Genomic DNA, 20,380 nt, shown 5'->3' on the forward strand with positions numbered 1-20,380 from the left:
AACCAAGATTTTAAATCTAAGTAGGGCAAACTTCAAAGTGTTGAAGAGTAAATCCGTCAGTGTAAATTGAGAGGGCTGTTAATTAGTAAATCTACAGAGGAAGAGTGGGGTGTGTTCAAAGGAGTGCAGGCTCATAAAAGGCAACGGGCATGCAAGCAAATCAGGTATTAGGCTAAAAGAAACATAGGCATAGAAATCCAACAGACCATAAAAATAAAACAGGTTTTCAAAAAAAAGCACAGTAAAGGATTGTGAGCAGACAGCAAGGCAAGAATATTTGGGATTTTATAAAATTATCAGAGGAATATGATGGATATGAGGAAATGTGGAAAACATAAAGCCACAAAAAAAATGAAAGAGAACAGATGGAGTGTATTAGAGGATGAGAAAAGGAGAGGAAGAATGAGAAAGGGAGTGAGTAAAGAACATTAAGAAAGCGAGAAGGGGAGAGGGAGGGAGAGAGGTGGGAAGGTGAGGGAAGGAAGAGAGGGGGAGGGAGAGATAGGGAGAGGGAGAGGAAGGGAAGAAGAGACAGGAAGAGACAGAAAGAGAGGGAGAGAGAAGGGAGAGAATGAAAGGGGAGGGAGAAAGGGAATGAAAGAGCGAGGGAGAGGGGAGATGGAGAGAGAGGGAGAAGAAAGAGAGCAAGAGTGAAGGAGAGGGTGGGAAAGAAGGAGAGAGGAAGAGAGAGAAGCAGAGAAAGAAGGAGATGGAGGGAAGGGGAGAGGGATAGAGGGAGGGGGTTAGAAGGAGAGAAAGGGAGAGAAAGAGAGAGGGAAGAAGAAGGAGAGGGAAGTGGGAGGGAGAGGAAGAGAGGGAATGATAGGAGGAGAAAAGAATGAGAGCAGGGGTAGGGAGAAATTGTGGGTGAGAGGGGAGACGGAAGGACAGATAGAGAGAAAGAAAGGGAGAGAGAGAAAAGGGGAGACAGAGAGAGAGAGAGAGAAAGAGAGAGACAGGGACAGGGAGAGGGAGAGGGAGAGTGAGGGAGAGAGGGGGGGGGGGGAAGAGGGAGAGAGATTAACTATCCCACAGGATTCTGTCTGTGTCTGTGTTAGATTGAAGAGTGTATATTTTGAGATACACAGGGAACACAGTGACACAGGAACTGCATTTTTCTTTTCTGGCCTGTCATTTGGTAAGGCAAAATTCATAGCACCTTGCCAAGGATCATGATAGAGGTTGCTCTAACCACAGATGGGCATAAGTGTATGGGTTTCAAAAGACAACTGTGACCAACAACTATAAGCACTCAGCTCTCTTACAGACTCATTTGTGTAACACAGTAAAATACCGCAATGTCAATGAACAATCTGTTTCAGCTAACCGAAGCAGCAGCCGACCGCTAGCCTCCCTGCCACTGAGTACATCTTCAAAAGGCAATGCCTCAAGAAGGTGACATCTATCATTAAGGATCCCCACCATCCAGGACATGCCCTCTCGTTATTACAACCATCAGGAAGGAGGTACAGGCATCTGAAGATTCACACTCAACATTTTAGAAACAGCTTCTTCCCCTCTGCCATCAGATTTCTGAATGGTCCATGAACACTATCTCACGATTCATCTTTTGCACATTTTATTTATTTATTTTTCATTGTAACTCCTCATGATTTATTAGGCTGGAACTGTACTGCTACCACAAAATAACAAATCTCACTCCCGGTAAGTTGGCGGCGCGTTCAATTGCAGTGGCTTCTGTGGGGTCAACAAAGGGTGCTACTGTCCGTTTTAAACATTTTTTATGGACACAAGATTTTGCTAGACATTGAACTTAAAGTACAATACCGCCGGTCTGCCCCAATAGCAAGTTAGTTGATGGTGGAGACACTGAGGGAGCTGGACTTGGTACATACAGATCGTGCTGCCGCTTGTATCAGAGAGGCCTCGGAGGACCAGTGTGCAGTCTACTAGCAAGTGACCATGTTAGTCGCCTTTCTTGTGATCACAAGATGCTTTTAGACATTAATGTGGAAAGCTGCAAGTCAAATTCACTGATTTATTGGTGGACAGCAGGGGAGGGTGGTAGGGGAGCTGCATGTCCTCGGTTGTAGCAATGACTTGGCCTCGCTGCGGTGTCCCCTGTTTAGGGCCGCCAGGGGAGAGGCATCGAAGCTGGTGGGCTCCACCGGGAGGTAGTGGTGTTGAGGCAGAAATTGGTGCTGCTACCCCGCCACCCCCCAAACCCCGCAGTATTTGCTCAGCAGAAGACGAGCTGCGCTGTGGTCAATTGCAGATTTCTGAAGCATTCACAGACTCACGGTCTGGACTGGTTTTTTTGCGTGGCTGTATTTTACTGATATCTCACATGTGCTTGCCGCCTTGAATGTGCTTTGCACGCTTTGTGCTGTGTGTGACTGTGTTACGCCTTGGCCTTGGAGTAACGATGTCAATGTATTCATGTATGGTTGAATGCAATTAAACTTGAATTGAACTAATGTCAGTGACAATACAGCTGATTCAGATTTGGAATTCAATCTCTCTTCAGCATTTAATGTTCTAGTAATTTCTCATAGCTACATTTCTCATAAATCTTGCTTGTGCCATCATGTCTTTTGAGTATAAAGTGACTAGAACTGTATGTGGTACTAAGGTGTGACCTAGCTCACTGGAACTGTATGTGGTACTCAATGTGTGATCTAGCTCACTGGGATTGTATGTGGTACTCAATGTGTGATCTAGCTCACTGGGATTGTATGTGGTACTCAATGTGTGATCTAGCTCACTGGGATTGTATGTGGTACTCAATGTGTGATCTAACTCACTGGGATTGTATGTGGTACTCAATGTGTGATCTAGCTCACTGGGATTGTATGTGGTACTCAATGTGTGATCTAGCTCACTGGGATCGTATGTGGTACTCAATGTGTGATCTAGCTCACTGGGATCGTATGTGGTACTCAATGTGTGATCTAGCTCACTGGGATTGTATGTGGTACTCAATGTGTGATCTAGCTCACTGGGATCGTATGTGGTACTCAATGTGTGATCTAGCTCACTGGGATCGTATGTGGTACTCAATGTGTGATCTAGCTCATCGAGATTGTATGTGGTACTCAATGTGTGATCTAGCTCACTGGGATTGTATGTGGTACTCAATGTGTGATCTAGCTCACTGGGATTGTATGTGGTACTCAATGTGTGATCTAGCTCACTGGGATTGTATGTGGTACTCAATGTGTGATCTAGCTCATCGAGATTGTATGTGGTACTCAATGTGTGATCTAGCTCACTGGGATCGTATGTGGTACTCAATGTGTGATCTAGCTCACTGTGATCGTATGTGGTACTCAATGTGTGATCTAGCTCACTGGGATCGTATGTGGTACTCAATGTGTGATCTAGCTCATCGAGATTGTATGTGGTACTCAATGTGTGATCTAGCTCATCGAGATTGTATGTGGTACTCAATGTGTGATCTAGCTCACTGGGATTGTATGTGGTACTCAATGTGTGATCTAGCTCACTGTGATCGTATGTGGTACTCAATGTGTGATCTAGCTCATCGAGATTGTATGTGGTACTCAATGTGTGATCTAGCTCACTGGGATCGTATGTGGTACTCATTGCTCACAGTGGTTATAAAGGCAGTGTGACCACTAAGCTGTTAAATTTTATGCTTTGGCTAATAAGGTTATATTTTATGTTTTGGCCATCAGATTTCTGAATGGTCCATGGACATTATTTCACCATTCTTCCTTTGCACTATTCATTTGTCACTTTACGAGGTATGTAAGAACATAAGAAATAGGAGCAGGAGTAGGCCGCCTGGCCCATCAAGCCTGCTCCTCCATTCAATAAGATCATGGCTGATCTGGCCGTGGACTCATCTCCACCTCCCTACCTTTTCCCCATAACCTTTAATTCCCCTACTATGCAAAAATCTATCCAACCTTGTCTTAAATATATTTACTGAGGTAGCCTCCACTGCTTCATTGGGCAGAGAATTCCACAGATTCACCACCCTCTGGGAAAAGCAGTTCCCCCCTCATTTCCATCCTAAATCTACTGCTCCAAATCTTGAGGCTATGTCCCCTAGTTCTAGTACAGGAGGTATCTAATAAAGTGGCTAATGAGGGTATCTCATATGTCTTTATACAGCCTTAAATGCCTTTATTACTAGCTTTAAGAATCCATGGAACACACTCTCTTGGCTTGGTGCACCTCCCCGGTTGCATCACCCCACCATTCTCTGGACTGCGTTCCACTTGCAATTTACTCTATCCAACTGACCAGACCGTTTCTATCTTCCTGTAAACTGTAGTGTTCCTCCTCACAGCCATTTTTTACATCATCTATTTTAAATGCAAATCATTACAATATCCACACAAAGCGAGGGATGGAATATTGAGACCCGTGGAATCCCACTGGTAACAGCCTTCCAGTTGCAAAAACACCCGTCAACCATTAGTCAAGGCTGGGTATCTCCGTACAAAATCTTAATAATTAACAGCCACAATTTAACATGATTTCTTCTGACACACCCACACTGGTAATTATTGCTTTAAGGCCATTTGCTAATGAAATTAATGTATTCATTGCCCTAACAAATTAGTATAACTCATACATAATGCCCTGCGTTTGTGACCTTGCAGTTAGAGGCTCCCTAAATATCACCAGAATTAAATGGCAAGAGCATTAAATAGAGGCTATATTCACTGGAGTGTTGTATGCATCTAACCACAAAGAATATTCACGTTCAGAATGTGAATATCTGATGGCCTTATAAGTGAATCCATAATTAATAAAACTTTGGTTTTGTGGACTAATGATACTATTTGGTTGCAAGTGTGTTGTTAGGCATGCATCTGTGTTGACAATTAATATAACGAATATTATGGAAATTGATTAAATGGGAAGAAAGGACTTTCTCCCTTTAGTCAATTAAACAGCATGCATCATGGTTTGGTTTTAATCTACGATAGGATTAATATCTAGAATGAACAGCAAATGATATAAACAGAAGCTCATAAATTAAAACCTGTGCCATAATTGATCAGGTATGTAGACAAAGGATGATTTTTCACAAGGTTCATTAATACATTCTGTTCCATTTGATCCTCCATATAAGAAATTGCTTAGCACAACAATGATTTCATTCTCTTCAAAATTCAAGTTCAAAGTAAATTTATTACTAAAGTAATTATGTCACCATATACTACCTTATAACTGTATAACCATATAACAATTACAGCACAGAAACAGGCCATCTTGGCCCTCCTAGTCCGTGTCGAACACTTACTCTCACCGTGAAGTTCATTTTCTTGTGGGCACTTATAGAAAAGTTAAAAAAAGTAGAATTTATAAGTACCAAAGATTGACAAAGAACCAATGTGCAAAAGAAGACAAATCGTGCAAATGACAAAATAAAAAGTAGAGTCCTTAGGTTGTGGAGTCAGTTCAGCAATAAGGTGAGTGAAGTTATCCATGCTGGTTCAGGAGCCTGTTGGCTGTAGGTTAATAAGTGTTCTTGAACCCGGTGGTGTGGGATCTAAGGCTCCTGTGTCTTTTTCCCAATGGCAGCTGCAAGAAGAGTGATTGACCTGTTTGGTGGTTCTGGGTCCTTGATGATGGATGTTGCTTTCTTGCAGGAGCAGTCCTTGTAGATGTGTTCAGTGGCAGTGAGGATTTCTCTTGAGATGGACTGGGCTGTATCCACTACTTCACTACCTCAGGAACAGAACATAGAGCAGTAGACCACAGTGCAGGCCCTTGTGCCAACCCTTCAACTTACTGTAAGATTAAACTTAGGGTAGCGGGGTGGAGATATGTCTCTACCAAAGGAGGCTTAAGTCACTCCTCTCCTCCACTAGCCTGCAGTAAGGTGGAGCACCTGCTTAGCACCCCGATCAGGATCACATGAAGCCATGGGAGCAGGTGGTGGATGCTTGTATGAACAGATGGTGCATATCACAAGTCCTGAATATATGAACACTGACGTAGGCAGGCAATCTCTGAAGAGTATCAATAATGGAAGGGTCATCCATCTTGTAAAGACATTGCCCAAAAGAAGGCAATGGCAAACCATTTCTGTAGAAAAATCTGTCAAGAACAATCATGGTCATGGAAAGGCCATGGTTGTCTACATCATATGTCACAGCACATAACAAACGGACGTCTAACAGCCTCTTAAACAGCCCTATTTATCTGCTTCCATCATTATCCCTGGAAACCTGCTTCAGACACCTACCGACCTGTGTAAAAAAATTATTCTATAGATCTTCTTTAAACTTCTCCACTTGATATCTCTACTCTGGTGAAAAGATCCTGACTGTCTGCTCTGTATACGCCTCTCGCAATTTTATAAACCTTAATCAAATCTCCCCTCAGCCTCTGATTCTCCAAATTTGTCCAACCTCTCTTTATGACTCATACCCTCTAATTCAGGCAGTGGCCTGGTAAAACTCTTCAAAATTCAAAGTAAGTTTATTCGTAGGCAGATAGGATCATAAAGTGAGTTTTTGGCACATTGGTCTTCATAAATCAAAATACTGAGTACAGGAGATGAGATGTTATGTTGAAGTTGTATAAGATGTTGGAGAGACCTAATTTGGAGTATTCTGTTCAGTTTTGGTCATCTACCTACAAGGTTGAAAGAGTACAGAAAAAATTTACAAGAACATTCCCATGTCCAGAGTACCTGAGTTGCAAGGAAACATTGATTAGATTCGGACTTTACTCTTTGGAACTGACAAGATTAAGGGGAGATTTGATAGAGGTTTTCGAAACAGGTTAAATGCAAGCAGGCTTTTTCCACTGAGGTTAGATGGGATTACAACCAGAGGTGCCAGCACAAGTGGTGCATGCAAACTTCATTTCAACACTTGCACAAAGTTTGGATAGGTATTTGGATGGTAGGGGTGTGGAAGGCTGTGCTTCCAGTGCGGATTGATGGGAGTAGGCGGTTTAAATCGTTTGGCACAGACTAGATGGGCTGAAGGGCCTGTTTCTGTGATGTACTTTTCGATGACTCTGTGGTTATTAAAGTGCATATCCTGTATGTCATCATAGATTTCCTGGAGATTCATTTTCTTAAAGGTATTCACAATAGAACAAAAAATACAATAGTATCAGTGAAAGACTATAAAGACTGGCAAGCAACCGATATGCAAAAGAAGACCAACTGTGCAAACAAAAACAAATAATAATAATTTTAACTCTGCCCTAGAGCCTGGCTGATGAGCTGGGAGATGATCTTCCAGGGAGAGATTACGTCCTGGCTGGCTCTGGGTAGAAGACGTGACTGGCTACATCAGATCATAGAAACAAAGAAAGTCGACAGCACTGTTACAGGCTCTTCTGCCCACAATGTTGTATCGATCATGTAACCTACTCTAGAAGCAGCCTAGAATTTCCCTACCACATAGCACTCTATTTTCCTAAGCTCTATGTACCTACCTAAGAAAAACCCTATTGTATCCGCCTCTACCACCATAACTGGCTGTGCATTCCACACACCCACCACTCTCTGTGTGAACAATTTACCCCTGACATCCCCTCTGTACCTACTTACAAGCACCTTAAAACTATGCCCCCATTTCAGCCCTGGGAAAAAACCTCTGGCTATCCACACATTCAATGCCTCTCACCTCTATCAGTTCACCTCTCATCCTCCGTCACTCCAAGGAGAAAAGGCCAAGTTCAATTTCATAAGGCATCAACAGAAGATCTGCCCCAACAGGTTTAAAGTGATGCTACCCCAGCCAAGTTCCCTGTCCACAAAGTCATTCTGTCTGTGTGAACTTTTTTTGTTATTGCCTTTTCCCAAATAACAAGTTAAAAACAAACATTTGATTCTGAAGAACAATCTATGTTGGGGAAAGTTCAACTAAAAAGCTAAGTGAAATGTCTGAACATTATTGCAAATTGCATTTTCACAGGTCTCACGTAGTCTCCGAACATCAGGCACTTATTTTTACAAGGTGTTAGTGTTTGTTTTCCAATAATGCGTCTCTTGGGAAGGAAAGTGATAAAGAATCCCACAGCATTTCAGCTCGACTCGATCAGACTATTATACACGGCATTCATTACACCACTGTTACTGTGTCTGCTGGGGATAAGCTGCTAGATTCAGAATGTAGCGAGGCCAAGTGCATCCACACAAAATTGGACAAACCATTTCACACTTTGTCACCTACTGAGTGTAGTTAAGAACAAATACATTTGAGATGTCTTTTATATTTCTTCTAAACCAAGCTATGTATTTCAAGGTGCAAGAGGAGAATCTATTACTGTATTTTTCCTCGGATCTTTCTGTCCCTCGTTTACTGATTGTTGGTCAATCTGGGCCCATGGGTCCATGGACCCTTTGCTTATTGGTATTGGTCCATGGCATAACAAAGGTTGTGAACCCCTACTCTTGAGTAATGTTGTATTCCAACATTGTGGATCACAGTAATCCTAAAACCGGGATTCTGCCCTCTGACACATTCCTTAGCAAAACCAGAAGGCAAATCAGTGTAATCAGGACATTCGGTCCATTGAGTCTGTTCTATCATTCGATCAACTCCCCTTAGGAGTTTCCCCATTTTCCTTACCTTGGCAGCATTGAGTATGAGTGGAGCCTACACGACTAAGGAAAAGAGTTTTTGAAGACACAACTTACAGGACCAACCCAAACTTTCGGTTTATAGATGACCTTCCATTAGACATATTCCAAACAGCTGGCTCTCTGTTGATTCAATAATCTATGTGATTAGAGGACTGAAATGCACTAGTGCAGATTTTTCTGCCCAATATTGTTTATGCTGGGATGTTCCCAAGTTAATCCATGAAAATCCAGGCTTTCAACATTGCTATCCACCCTCTTGGAAACAGCACCTTCCACCCTGCATTATCAATGGTAACTGCTACAGTGCTCATTGATGGATTCAGGATGGAAATAGGCTATTCAGCCCATCAAGTTTGTGCTGACCATCAAAAACCTATTCACACTTATTCTACAGTGTTCTTGTTTTATTTACCCTAAATTTCCCCCTGATGATGTAGTTCTTGGGATGCGGGGTTCTTATCCTGCAACAGAGACTGAAGCTATTCAGCCCAGTATATCTATACTAGCAGCTGGTACCACCAATGCAGGCCCACTCAAACAAAGTGACAGAATAAGGAAAAAGTAGGGTTACTTTGATATTTTTTAAAATTTAAAGTTCGAAGTAATCTTATTATCAAAGTACACATATGTCACAATATACAACCCTGAGATTCAGTTTCTTGAGGCACTCACAGTAAATACAAAGAAACAAAAAAACACAAGCAACTTAATAATAATGAATAAACAATTCATATTGAGAACATGCGATGAAGAGTTCATAAAATTAAGTTCATAGTTTGAGGGAACAGTTCCGTGAAGCTGAGGGAAGTTATCCCCTCTCGTTCAAGAGCCTGCTGGCTGAGGGATAACAACTGTTCCTGAACCTGTTGGTATGGATCTTGAGGCTCCTGTGCCTCCTTCCTGATGGCAGCATGGCCTGGATGGTAGGAGTCTCTGAAGATGGATGCAGCTTTCCTGCAATAGCGCTCCATGTAGATATGCTCAATGGTAGGGAGGGCTTTACCTGTGATGGACAGGGTCATATCCACTACTCTTTGTAGACTTTTGCATTCTTGGACATTGGTGTTTCCATACCAGCAGTGATATACAAGATAAGGCTGTCTTACGTTAAATATTAAAAAGAAGCTTAATTCTTTGTAGTAACTTCTTTCAGAAATATTTCAAGCGTTATGAATTCTTATGAACATTAAATACATATGGCTAAGAGGCTGGATCTTGATGGTTGTCAAATCAATCCATGAGCACAGCTAGCTGTCTGCGCAGAGACAAACACTGCTCTGCTTGCAGCCAGAGACATATTAAGGACATGCTGGGACTAACAACATTCTGGGGGCTAGCAATGTTGAAGTAACATAAGATCTGCCCCAATATAATTGTCTGTACTGTTACAATCCGTTGTTGTATACAAAACAGAGTCATACATAATTTCCTGCTTTTGCTGCATGCAACACGGATGGAAGCCTTTTAACCCAATGACCCACACAAGCACCTAACACCAGAATCAATGTTCAAAGCAATTATTTTTATAAAATTACTTATTGTATATGTCTCTATATGCTACCTTGAGATTTTTGTTCTTGCACGTATTCATGGTAGAACAAAAAATACAATAGAATCAATGGGAAATTACACATAAACAAATGCTGACAAATGACCAATGTGCAGAAGAAGAAAAACTGTGTAAGTAAAAAATAATTCACTATGTAAATAAATAATATTGAGAACATGAGTTGTAGAGTCCTTGAAAGTGTGTCCATAGATTGTGGAATCCATTCAGATTTGAGGTGAGTGAAATTTCCGTGCTCCTTCAGGAGTCTAATGGCTTCTTTCCTGCTGTTATCTCATTCACTAAAGGTGAACTCTTCATCACCCAGTTGATCTCATCGTGGCCTTTACACCTTATTCCTCTACTTGCATTGCACTTTCTTTGTAGTAGCAAAACTCTACTCTGCATTCTCTTGTCCTTTTTCCATCTTGGTGCACTTTTTTTGGAAGAATCTGTTCAGAAGGCAAGCTAGCAAAAATATTTCACTGTATCTTGTTACAAACTGTTGTTGGCAGAATCTTGGATGGTGATGAGGAGGCATACAGGAGTGAGAGAGAGTGAGATAGATCAGCTGTTTGAGCAATGTTGCAAAAACCACTTTGCACTCAATGTCAGTAAGATCAAGAAATTAATTCTGGACTTCAGGAAGGGCAAGTCTGGAGTACACATACCAGTTTTCATAAAGAGATCAGCAGTGGAAGGGTTGAGCACCTTTGACATCTTGGTGCCAGCATCTGTGAAGAACTATCCTGGACCCAACATATTGATACCAATATGAAGAAGACATGCTAGCAGCGAGATTTCATTACAAGCTTGAGAAAACTTGGTACATCACCGGAAACTCTAGCAACGTTCTACAGATGTACCGTGGAGAGCATTCTGACTGACTGACAGACAGACAGACTGGCTGCATCACCATCTGGTATGGAGATGCCAATGCATGGTTAATTGTTGTTTAGTGAGAGTTATTAATCGTTTAGAGCTATTGTGATTTTTCTCGTGCATCTTGCTCTTTGTAAAGAGGTCTCCTGCTGCTTTTTTCTTAAACTTGTTAAGCATATTTTTTTAGGCTTGGGGATTCCTTGTTACCTATATTATTGAAGCGGACACCCAACGGACGCTAATTGTGGGGTCCCAGTTTTGCCATTGTTACATTTCGCAATGTTGCTTGGCTGAGCCACAGATGTTCTGTGGAATGATTATGAATAAACTCTGGTCGTTGTCTCTACATTGGAGTTTATCTTTCCTTCACACTTGGGTTCAGATATTGCCAGTGCACATCTTGTATGTACTCTGATAATAAATTTTACTTTGGACTTTGAACAAACACAGCAGCAAAAAATAAAACAGAGTGCAAGTTTAATAAGGTAAACATACACTTGGTGCCCACTTTATCAAGGCACAGAAGGCCACCAAGTATATTTCTGTATGTCCATGGTCTTCTGCTGCTGTAGCCCATCTATTTCAAGGTTTGATGTGTTGTGCATTCAGAGATGCTCCACTGTACATCACTGCTGGTTATTTGAGTTTCTATCACCTTCTTGTCAGCTTGAACCATGCTGGCCATTCGCTTTTAACCTCTCGTTAACAAGGTATTTTCACCCACAGAACTGCTACTCTATTAATAATTTTTTCTTTTTTTGGGCTTTTTTGTAGCATTCTCTGTAAACTTTAGAGTCTGCTGTGTGTGAAAATCCCAGGAGATCAGCAATTTCTGAGAAACTCAAACCACCCTGTCTGGTACCAACAATAATTCCATGCTCAAAGTTACTCAGATAACCTTTCTTTCCCATTCTGATGTTTGGGCTGGACAATAACTGAATCTCAGTACCAACAATTGCTCCATGCTCTAGGTCACTAAGATTATACTTTTTCCCCATTCTGATGTCTGGTCTGAACAACAACCGAACATCTTGACCATGTCTGCATGGTTTTATGCATTGAGCTGCTGCCACATGATTGGCTGATTAGCTATTTGTGTTAACAAGCAGGTGTACAGGTGCACTTGATAAAGTTGCCACTGTATATAGAGCACTGTGCAAATAGAGCGGCAGTAGATAAGTACTGACAATCAGAAGTGATTTTATTAGGTAAAATGAATAGTGATCGATTGAAAAGAACTGGAAGATGGAAGGAAATGGCAATAAATGCAGTCCACATTACTGGCATTGGAGCCTGCCAGCAAGTACTTAAAATAGCATGCATCAGGTGAAACCAAGCTGAGTAAAAACACATCCAATCACTTCCATAACCAAATAGTCAATTGAAAGTAACCTTGAATGTTATATGTTAATACAATCATTATCAATATTTTATTAATTTTGATATAGCTGGTGTACTTACATAATGATAATGGTGCAGTATAACAATTAAGTCAACTTAATGAATAATATAACAATCTTCTGTTCATAGATCAATTTTAAAACCTTCCTATATCGCTGCTATAAGCTGATTTGAAACTGGCAGGTTAAACTGCTTGAGGTATTTGTCAATTTACATGCCCAAACTCTATCCCCAGATCACAAAGAAAGTACCGTATTTTAAAGGCAATTAAAATTTCAACATGAAATTTCAGTGTCTCTATCACTCATTACACAGGCTGCACATAATAAGGAATATTGATGTTTCTCTACAACTAAATATTACGTATCTTATATTGTCAGAAAGAAACCACTCCAGCACTTAGACATATTCATATGTAGATATGGCACAGCAAAGCTCACATTGGAGTGCACATTATTTAAATGTTTGACACAATGTCAATTTTAATGCAATGGCAGACAGCACTCACATCTCACAAATGCTGATATGACTCAAAAGCCCATTACATCACTTTAATTGCAAGTGGTCCCTTAGGATAATGAGATTTAGACACTATTTAGTACTGGCTCTTAAGTATCATTGGCAATATTTATTTTAGCTTTTAATAAAATTATTTGTTTTCAACATAGAAATCGCATTATTGTAAAAATAGCTTTGCGTGCATCTGCAGTTAACGTGACACTCTGTGCCCACTGTCGCCTTCAGTACCCAGAGCCTTACCTACCTCAGCCATGCACACTTTGCATCTTGGCTTTGCTTCATTCCTGTGATCCTGCAGAGCAAAAGGAAACTGCATTAGATGTATACATGAGAAAGTGGAAAAGGAGATCTCTGCTGGATACGATAATATTAATCAAAGCTTCGGGCCCAAAGTCCATGGGTCTGACATAAGCATCTGAAAAGGCAAGGGGATATCTAACCACCAGCCTCAAGAACAGTTACTACCCCTCAGCTATCAGGCTCTTGAATAAATAGGGGATAACTACACTCCCTTGAACTGCTCCTACAGCTAATCATCTCACTTTAAGGACCCTTTGTCTCATTAGTTCATGTTCTTGTTATTTATTGCTCTTTATTTATATTTGCGTTTGCACAGTTTGTTCTCTTCTGCACCGGCTGATCTATCATTGGTCCTGCTATAGTCCCTCTTCTATTGATTTGCTGAGCGTACCCGCAAGAAAATGAATCTCAGGAGTGCATATGGTGACAAATATGAACCTTAATAATAAAATTTACTTTAAACTTTGATGAGATTATGCTTCAGCAAGGGATGCCAAATTTAGATGTGATCTGCACTTTTTTCTGTAATCCAGCAGAGAAAACAATTGCTGAGTCCCTGGCATGTGCGACTTAGTGAACACGTGAGATAGATTTCAACCTCAGACTCCGCGGGTAGAGGCCATTCTGTCTCCCAAGCCTTTTCTGATACTCAGTCGTAGTTTTATCCCATTTAATTTCTCTTGATCCTTATTGCTTGGTATTGTTAATATCAATCTCTTCATAGCATTTCTAACCTTTTGGAGAAAGAGCCTTGTGTATCCAGTACCCTTTGTGTTAAAGAAGCACACGTAGATTTCACTTCCACATAGCCATGTTCTAATTTTTGTATTGAGCCTTCTTACTGTAGATTCCCACACCATTGAGTCATATATAGTCAGAGACATACAGCAGAGGAACAGGTGCATCTGTCTAATTGATTCATGCCATCCAAGCTGTCCCAGCCAAGCCAGTACCATTGCCAGCATTTGGCCCTCAATACCCTAAAGCTTTCCTGTTGACTATTTGGGGCCTACAGTGAAATCTCAGCAATGTAATCATCACCTTATTTCTCAGCTTCCACTTTCATCCAGGAGGAGACTATGTAGGATCCACACAAGGACCAGCAGACTCAAAAACAATTTCTTTCCCCAAGCAGTAAGGCTGATCAACACCTCCTCCCACTGACCCACCCCTCCACACACTCCACACACTCACTATTTTATTATTTCCTGCCAGTCACCTTATGTACAGACACTCCTGTACCTAGCATCATTTTTGGATATAAATAAATCCATGTGTATAAGCTATCTTATATAGTTATACTAATTGAGATTTTTTTTACTATTATGTTCTTTATTTTATTGTTATTTTTTGTGTTCCATTGAATCCAGAGTACAAGTTATTTCGCTCACATGACAAAGTCTGCAGATGCTGGAACTCCAAAACAATTCACACGAAATGCTGGAGCAACTCAGCAGGTGAGGCAACATTTATGGAAGGGAATAGATTGTCAATGTTTCGGGCTGAGACCATTCTTCAGGACTGGGAAGGGAGAAGATGGGAGAGGGGAAGGAGTTAGCAAGAAGGTGATAGTTGAAGCCAGGTGCATCGGAAAGGTCAAGGACTGGAGAAGAAGGAATCTGCTCGGAGAGGAGAGGGGACCATAGGAGAAAGGGAAGGAGAGGAAAACCCAAGGGGAAGTGATAGGCAGGTGAGAAGAAGTAAAAGGTCAGAGTGGGGAATAAAGGTGAGGGGGGGGGTGGTGAGGAATTTGTTTACTGGAGGGAGAAATCAATATTCATGTCTTCAGGTTGCAGGGTACCCAGGCAGAATGTAAGATGTTGCTCCTCCACCCTGAGGGTAGCCTCACTCTCTTTTGCACTTGTGTACTGGAAATGAATCTTAAATAAAACCAAACTGGGTGATCCAGCACTAATTTAATCTCTGTGTATTCCCTTCATCAAAACTGCAACTTGTGTCCTCATTTTTCTCCTGCTCTATTCTGCCTAAGGTACCTGTACCCTGGAATATTAAGCTGCCAGCCTTTTCCTCCCCTAGTCATGTTTCTCTGTAAGAGCATAAGATATGGGGGCAGCAATAAGGACTTCAGCAGAACGTAATACAATGCTGGATCTAATTATTGGCCTCATCTCTACCCTCTGCTTATTGTAGGAACAGCCAGTTATACAATTGGGGTTCAAGTCCCACCACTGTCCGTAAGGAGTTTGTACGTTCTCCCCATAACCACACGGTGCTCTGCTTTCCTCCCACATTCCAAAGGCGTACGGCTACAGCTAATGCATTGTGTGCTGAGGCCAGAGGGGAGGCAACATCTGTGGGTTGTCCAGCATAGTCCTTGCTGACTGGATTTGATCATAAGATACAGGAGCAGAATGAGGCAATTTGGCCCATTGAGTCTGCTCCGCCATTTCATCATGGCTGAAGCAACTGGCACATTTCACTGTAAATTTCGACGTACATATGACAAATAAAGCAAATCTAATCTATCTATCTCTGGTCCGCAGATCCAATGCAGCTTATAAATCCATTTAATTATTGAATGCACTTACAGATTCAGTCTGTGTAGCACTCTTCCTGAACATATTTAATGACTTGGCCTCCACTAACTTCTGTGGCAGGGACTTCCACCATCCACTGCTGAAGAAATCTCTCCTGATCTCAGTTCTAAATGTCAAACCATTTCCTGTGGCTGTGACCACTAGCCCCAGATGCTGTTCGGAGTTTGTACGTTCTCCCAATGACTGTGTGGGTTTCTTCCAGGTGCTCCAGCTTCCCCCCACGCGCCAGTGACATACGGGCTAGGGCTAGTAAGTTGTGGACATGCTACCTTGGCACCAGAAGTATAGCAACACTTGTGGCTGCCCCCAGCGCATCCTTGTACTGTGCTGGTCATTGATGTAAATGACGCATTACTCTGCACGTTTGGATGCTTTGATACTCCTGTGACAAATAAAACTAATCTTTAAAAATCTTTAATCTTTTTCCTGTCCAACAACTAATTCTTAATCTGTTTATAATCCCTGCTCACCTGTTTAATTTTACAGATTGATTTTGTGCATTTAACAAAAGTCTTCTAAAGATAGACAAGTCCCCGGTCCTGATGGAATGCATCCCAGGGTACTGAAAGAAATGGCAAAGGTTATAGTTGAGGCTTTGATTATAATTTACCAAAATACTCCGGACTCTGGGCAGGTCCTGGCGGATTGGAAGAAGGTGAATATCACGCCAGTGTTTAAAAAAGGATGTAGGCAAAAGGCAGGTAATTATTGTTAGTTAGTTTAACATCTGTAGTTGGGAAAATGCTTGAAGCTATCATTACAGAAGAAATAGCGAGGCATCTGGAAAGAAATGGATCCATCAGGCAGACACAGCATGGATCCAGCAAAGGCAGGTCCTGTTTGACAAACTTACTGGAGTTCTTTGAGGATATAATGAGCACAGTGGATAGAGGGGAACAGATGGATGTTATTTACTGGATTCCTAGAAGGCATTCGATAAGGTGCCACATAAAAGTCTTATCCATCAGATAAGGACTCATAGATTTGGTGGTGATGTATTAGCATATATAGAAGATTAGCTAATCTATAGAAAGCAGAGAGTTGGAATACATGGGTGTTTCTCACGATGCCACGAGAGTCGGTGCTGGGCCCGTAACTGTTCACGATATACATTAATGATCTGAAAGAGGGGACCGAGTGTAGTGTATCTAAGTTTGCTGATGACACTAAATTTAGTGGAAAAGCAAATTGTGCAGAGGATACAGAGCCTGCTGAGAGATATAGATAGGTTAATTGAGTGGGCAAGGGTCTGGCAGATGGAGTACAATGTCGGTAAATACAAGATCATCCACTTTGGAAGGAAAAATGGAAGAGCAGATTATTATTTCAATGGTAAAAGGTTGCAGCATGCTGTTGTGCAGAGGGACTTGGCAGTGCTTGTGCATGAATCACAAAAGGTTGGTTTGCTAGTGCAGCTGGCTATCAAGAGGGTGAACAGAACGTTGGCATTTGTTACTAGTGGGATTGAATTTAAAAGCAGGGTGATTATGCTGTAACCGTGTAGGGTACTGGTTTGGTCGCATTGGGACTACTGCATTCAGTTCTGGTCTCTTTACTTGAGGAAGGATATGCTGGCTTTGGAGGTGGTGCAGAGATGAAGGGGTTAGACTATGAGGGGAGATTGAGTCACCAGGGTCTATATTTGCTGGAATTCAGAAGGATGAGAGAAGACCTTATGGAAACATAAAATTATGAAAGGGATAGATAAGATAGAGCCAGGAAAGTTGTTTTCACTGGTAGGTGGGACTAGAACTAGAGGATATAGCCTCAAGATTCAGGGGTGTAAATTTAGCATGGAGATGAGAAAGAACTGATTTTCCCAAAGAGTGCTGTATCTGTGGAATCTTCTGCCCAATGGAGCGACGGAGGCTACCTCCGTAAGTATATTTAAGACAAGGTCGGATAGATGTTTGCATAGTAGGGGAATTAAGGGTTTCGGGGAAAAGGCAGGTAGGTGGAGATGAGTCCATGGCTATGATCTTATTGAATGGCGGAGTAGGCTTGACGGGCCAGATGGCCTACTCCTGCTCCTATTTCTTATGTTCTTATAAAGTCCAGATGCGCACATTCACTGTTTCTTCCTTATCCATTCTATGTGGTGCATCCTCAGAAACCTCAACAGATCTTTTAATCATGATTTCCTTTTATAAAATCCATGCTGACTTTGTCCATTCTCATTTTAATGGTTTTCCAATGCGTTGTTTTTATTTATTTTAATGATAATAACTTATTTAAAGAGCACATTCATTTGGATGATGTAGTTCTAAGTGCTTTACAATGGGATAAAGTGCAAACATGAAAATAAAAGATAAAAGGAATTTAGTTAAAAGCAAGATTAAATAAATAGATTTTGAGCAACACACACAAGATGCTGGAGGAACTCAGCAGGTCACTCAGCATCCATGGAAATGAGTAAACAGTTGGTTTTGGGCCGAGACCCTTCATCAGGTCTGAAAAAGAAGGGAGAAGATGCCAGAATAAAAAGGTGGAGGAAGGAGAAGGAGGATTAGTTAGAAGGTGACAGGTGAAGCCAGGTGGGCAGGAAAGGTAAATGGATAGAGAGGGAGGAATCTGATAAGAAAGGAGAGTGTACCATGGGAGAAAGGGAAGGAGGAGGGGACCCACAGGGATGGGGAGTGTGGGTGATAGGCAGGTGGAAAGAGGTAAAAGGCCAGAAAGGGGAATAGATTAAAAAAAAGGAGTGGGTGGGGGAAGGGGGAGGAGTTTGTTTATTGGAAGGAGAAATTGATTTTCATGCTATCAGGTTGGAGGTCACCCAGATGAAATTTTAGATGTTCCTCCACCTTGAGAGCAGCCTCATCTTGGGACAAGAGGAGACCATGGACTGACATTTCGGAATGGGAATTAAAACGTTTGCTCATGGAAAAGTCCCGTTTGTGGTGGATGATGCGGAGGTCCTCGACAAAGCAGTTCCCCCAGTTTGCGACAGGTCTCACCAATGTAAAGGAGCCCGTATCAGGAGCACTGCTCTAAATAGATTTTGAGCTGCTACGTAAAAGTGTCAACTGAGTCTGCATCCCTTGTAGAGTTCCCTTGTAGGTGTAGAGTTCCACAGTTCAGTAGCGTAGTTCAATATCTGACCTCTTGATAATAGAGCATTTTATAAAAGAGTATACCATTACCCTCACTACTGACATTGGTCTATAGTTAATTCCTTGTTTATTCTTTCCAATTTTAAAAGGTGGGTTTACACTTGCCATCCTTCAATCTGCAGGGACTCCTTCAGAATGTAAAGAATTTTGGAAGATAGCTACTAATGCGCTCATCATTTCCAGTGCTACTTTCTGTACAGCTTCCCCAAAGTTACAGCAGGGCTCCGTTTCTGAGAACTGTCCATAATCTGATCAGTTTGCAAGTCAGAAATGCCACCACAAACTCAGTTCCACCTGGCAGGAGATGCCTGCAGCCCTGCAGCATCCAGCAAATCTATTCTGCTGATTTCCCAAACATTCACTCATATATATTTGTTCATTCATCATGTGTCATGTCGGATGACATGGGCAATCGTGGTCTTTCCATGATTGTTCTTGGCAAATATTTCTACAGAAGTGGCTTGCCATTGCCTTACTCTGGGCAGTGTCTTTACAAGATGGGTGGCCCCAGCCATTATCAATACTCTTCAAAGATTGTCTGCCTGGCGTCAGTGGTCACATAATCAGGACTTGTGATATGTACCAGCTGCTCGTATAACCATCCACTCTGGTTCCCATGACTTCACGTGACAATGTTCGGTGGGTTAAGCAGATGCTACACCTTGCCCGAGCATGACTTGCAGGCTAGCGGAGGGAAGGAGTGCCTTCCTCCTCCTTTGGCAGAGACGGATTTTCACCCGCCACCCCACTCATACATGTATTTATGTATGTGTGTGTGTATATATATATATATATATATATATATAGGTTGTACATAGGTGTAAGTTCAGCAGTCATAAGGTGAGGAACACTGAGAGTTAATTATCAGGGCGGGAACTTTGTTAGCCAATAACTTTATTAATTTCCCTAATTTCTATAATGTAGAAGAACGAAAGACAATCTCATTGGAAGGTCTAAACGTTTTTGACAGAGTTTGACCAGGTCGAGACGGGAAGGATGTTTTTCCTGCTTGAGGTGTGTAGGACCAGATGCCACTGTCACGATAAAAGTTTGGTTATTCGGTACTGACAGGAGACATAAGAGTAGTTAATCTTTGGCATTCATACACCAAAAAGGCCATTGATTCTCAGACAGTGAGAGCAGCCAAGACAGAGGTTGATGGACAGTTGGATATTAAGGGAATTGAGGCATATGGGGTTGGGAAGCAAACTGGCACTGTTAAAAACCAGCTATGATTTCACATGAGTTTGGGAACATGTAGTGGCTGCATAGAACACAGGGTATTGTGCTCAGAGTTGGTTGCCCATTACAGGAAGGGTGTGATGCCTCTGGACAGGGTGCAGTGGAGGTGTTGCCAGGATTTCATTTGTTTATTGAGATACAATGCAGAACAGGACATTCTGGCCCTTTGAGCCATGCTGCCCAGCAATCCCCTGATTTACTCCTACCCCCATGGAACAATTTACAATGATCAATTAACCTACCCACTGGTACTTCGTTGGACTGTGGG

At 41.8% G+C, this 20,380-nt stretch overlaps 1 protein-coding gene and 1 long non-coding RNA gene across 3 annotated transcripts in view; one reads left to right on the top strand and one right to left on the bottom strand.

Annotated features, from left to right (window-relative positions):
- The window catches only part of LOC132401721 (uncharacterized), a 308,491-nt gene that overhangs the window by 209,563 nt on the left and 78,548 nt on the right, over positions 1 to 20,380 (bottom strand). For both annotated transcript variants that reach the window (XM_059983839.1, XM_059983840.1), the window contains exon 3: positions 13,144 to 13,191. In XM_059983839.1, coding sequence (XP_059839822.1) covers positions 13,144 to 13,191 — 48 coding nt within the window. The remainder of the gene's footprint in view (positions 1 to 13,143; positions 13,192 to 20,380) is intronic.
- LOC132401722 (uncharacterized) overlaps positions 1 to 20,380 on the top strand; it is a 161,513-nt gene that overhangs the window by 96,207 nt on the left and 44,926 nt on the right. Inside the window, exon 2 of the long non-coding RNA XR_009514684.1 lies at positions 14,570 to 14,656. This is a non-coding gene — a long non-coding RNA (uncharacterized LOC132401722). The remainder of the gene's footprint in view (positions 1 to 14,569; positions 14,657 to 20,380) is intronic.

This window comes from Hypanus sabinus, chromosome 11 (genome assembly GCF_030144855.1).
Source record: "Hypanus sabinus isolate sHypSab1 chromosome 11, sHypSab1.hap1, whole genome shotgun sequence".
In the NCBI taxonomy this organism is placed as follows: domain Eukaryota; kingdom Metazoa; phylum Chordata; class Chondrichthyes; order Myliobatiformes; family Dasyatidae; genus Hypanus; species Hypanus sabinus.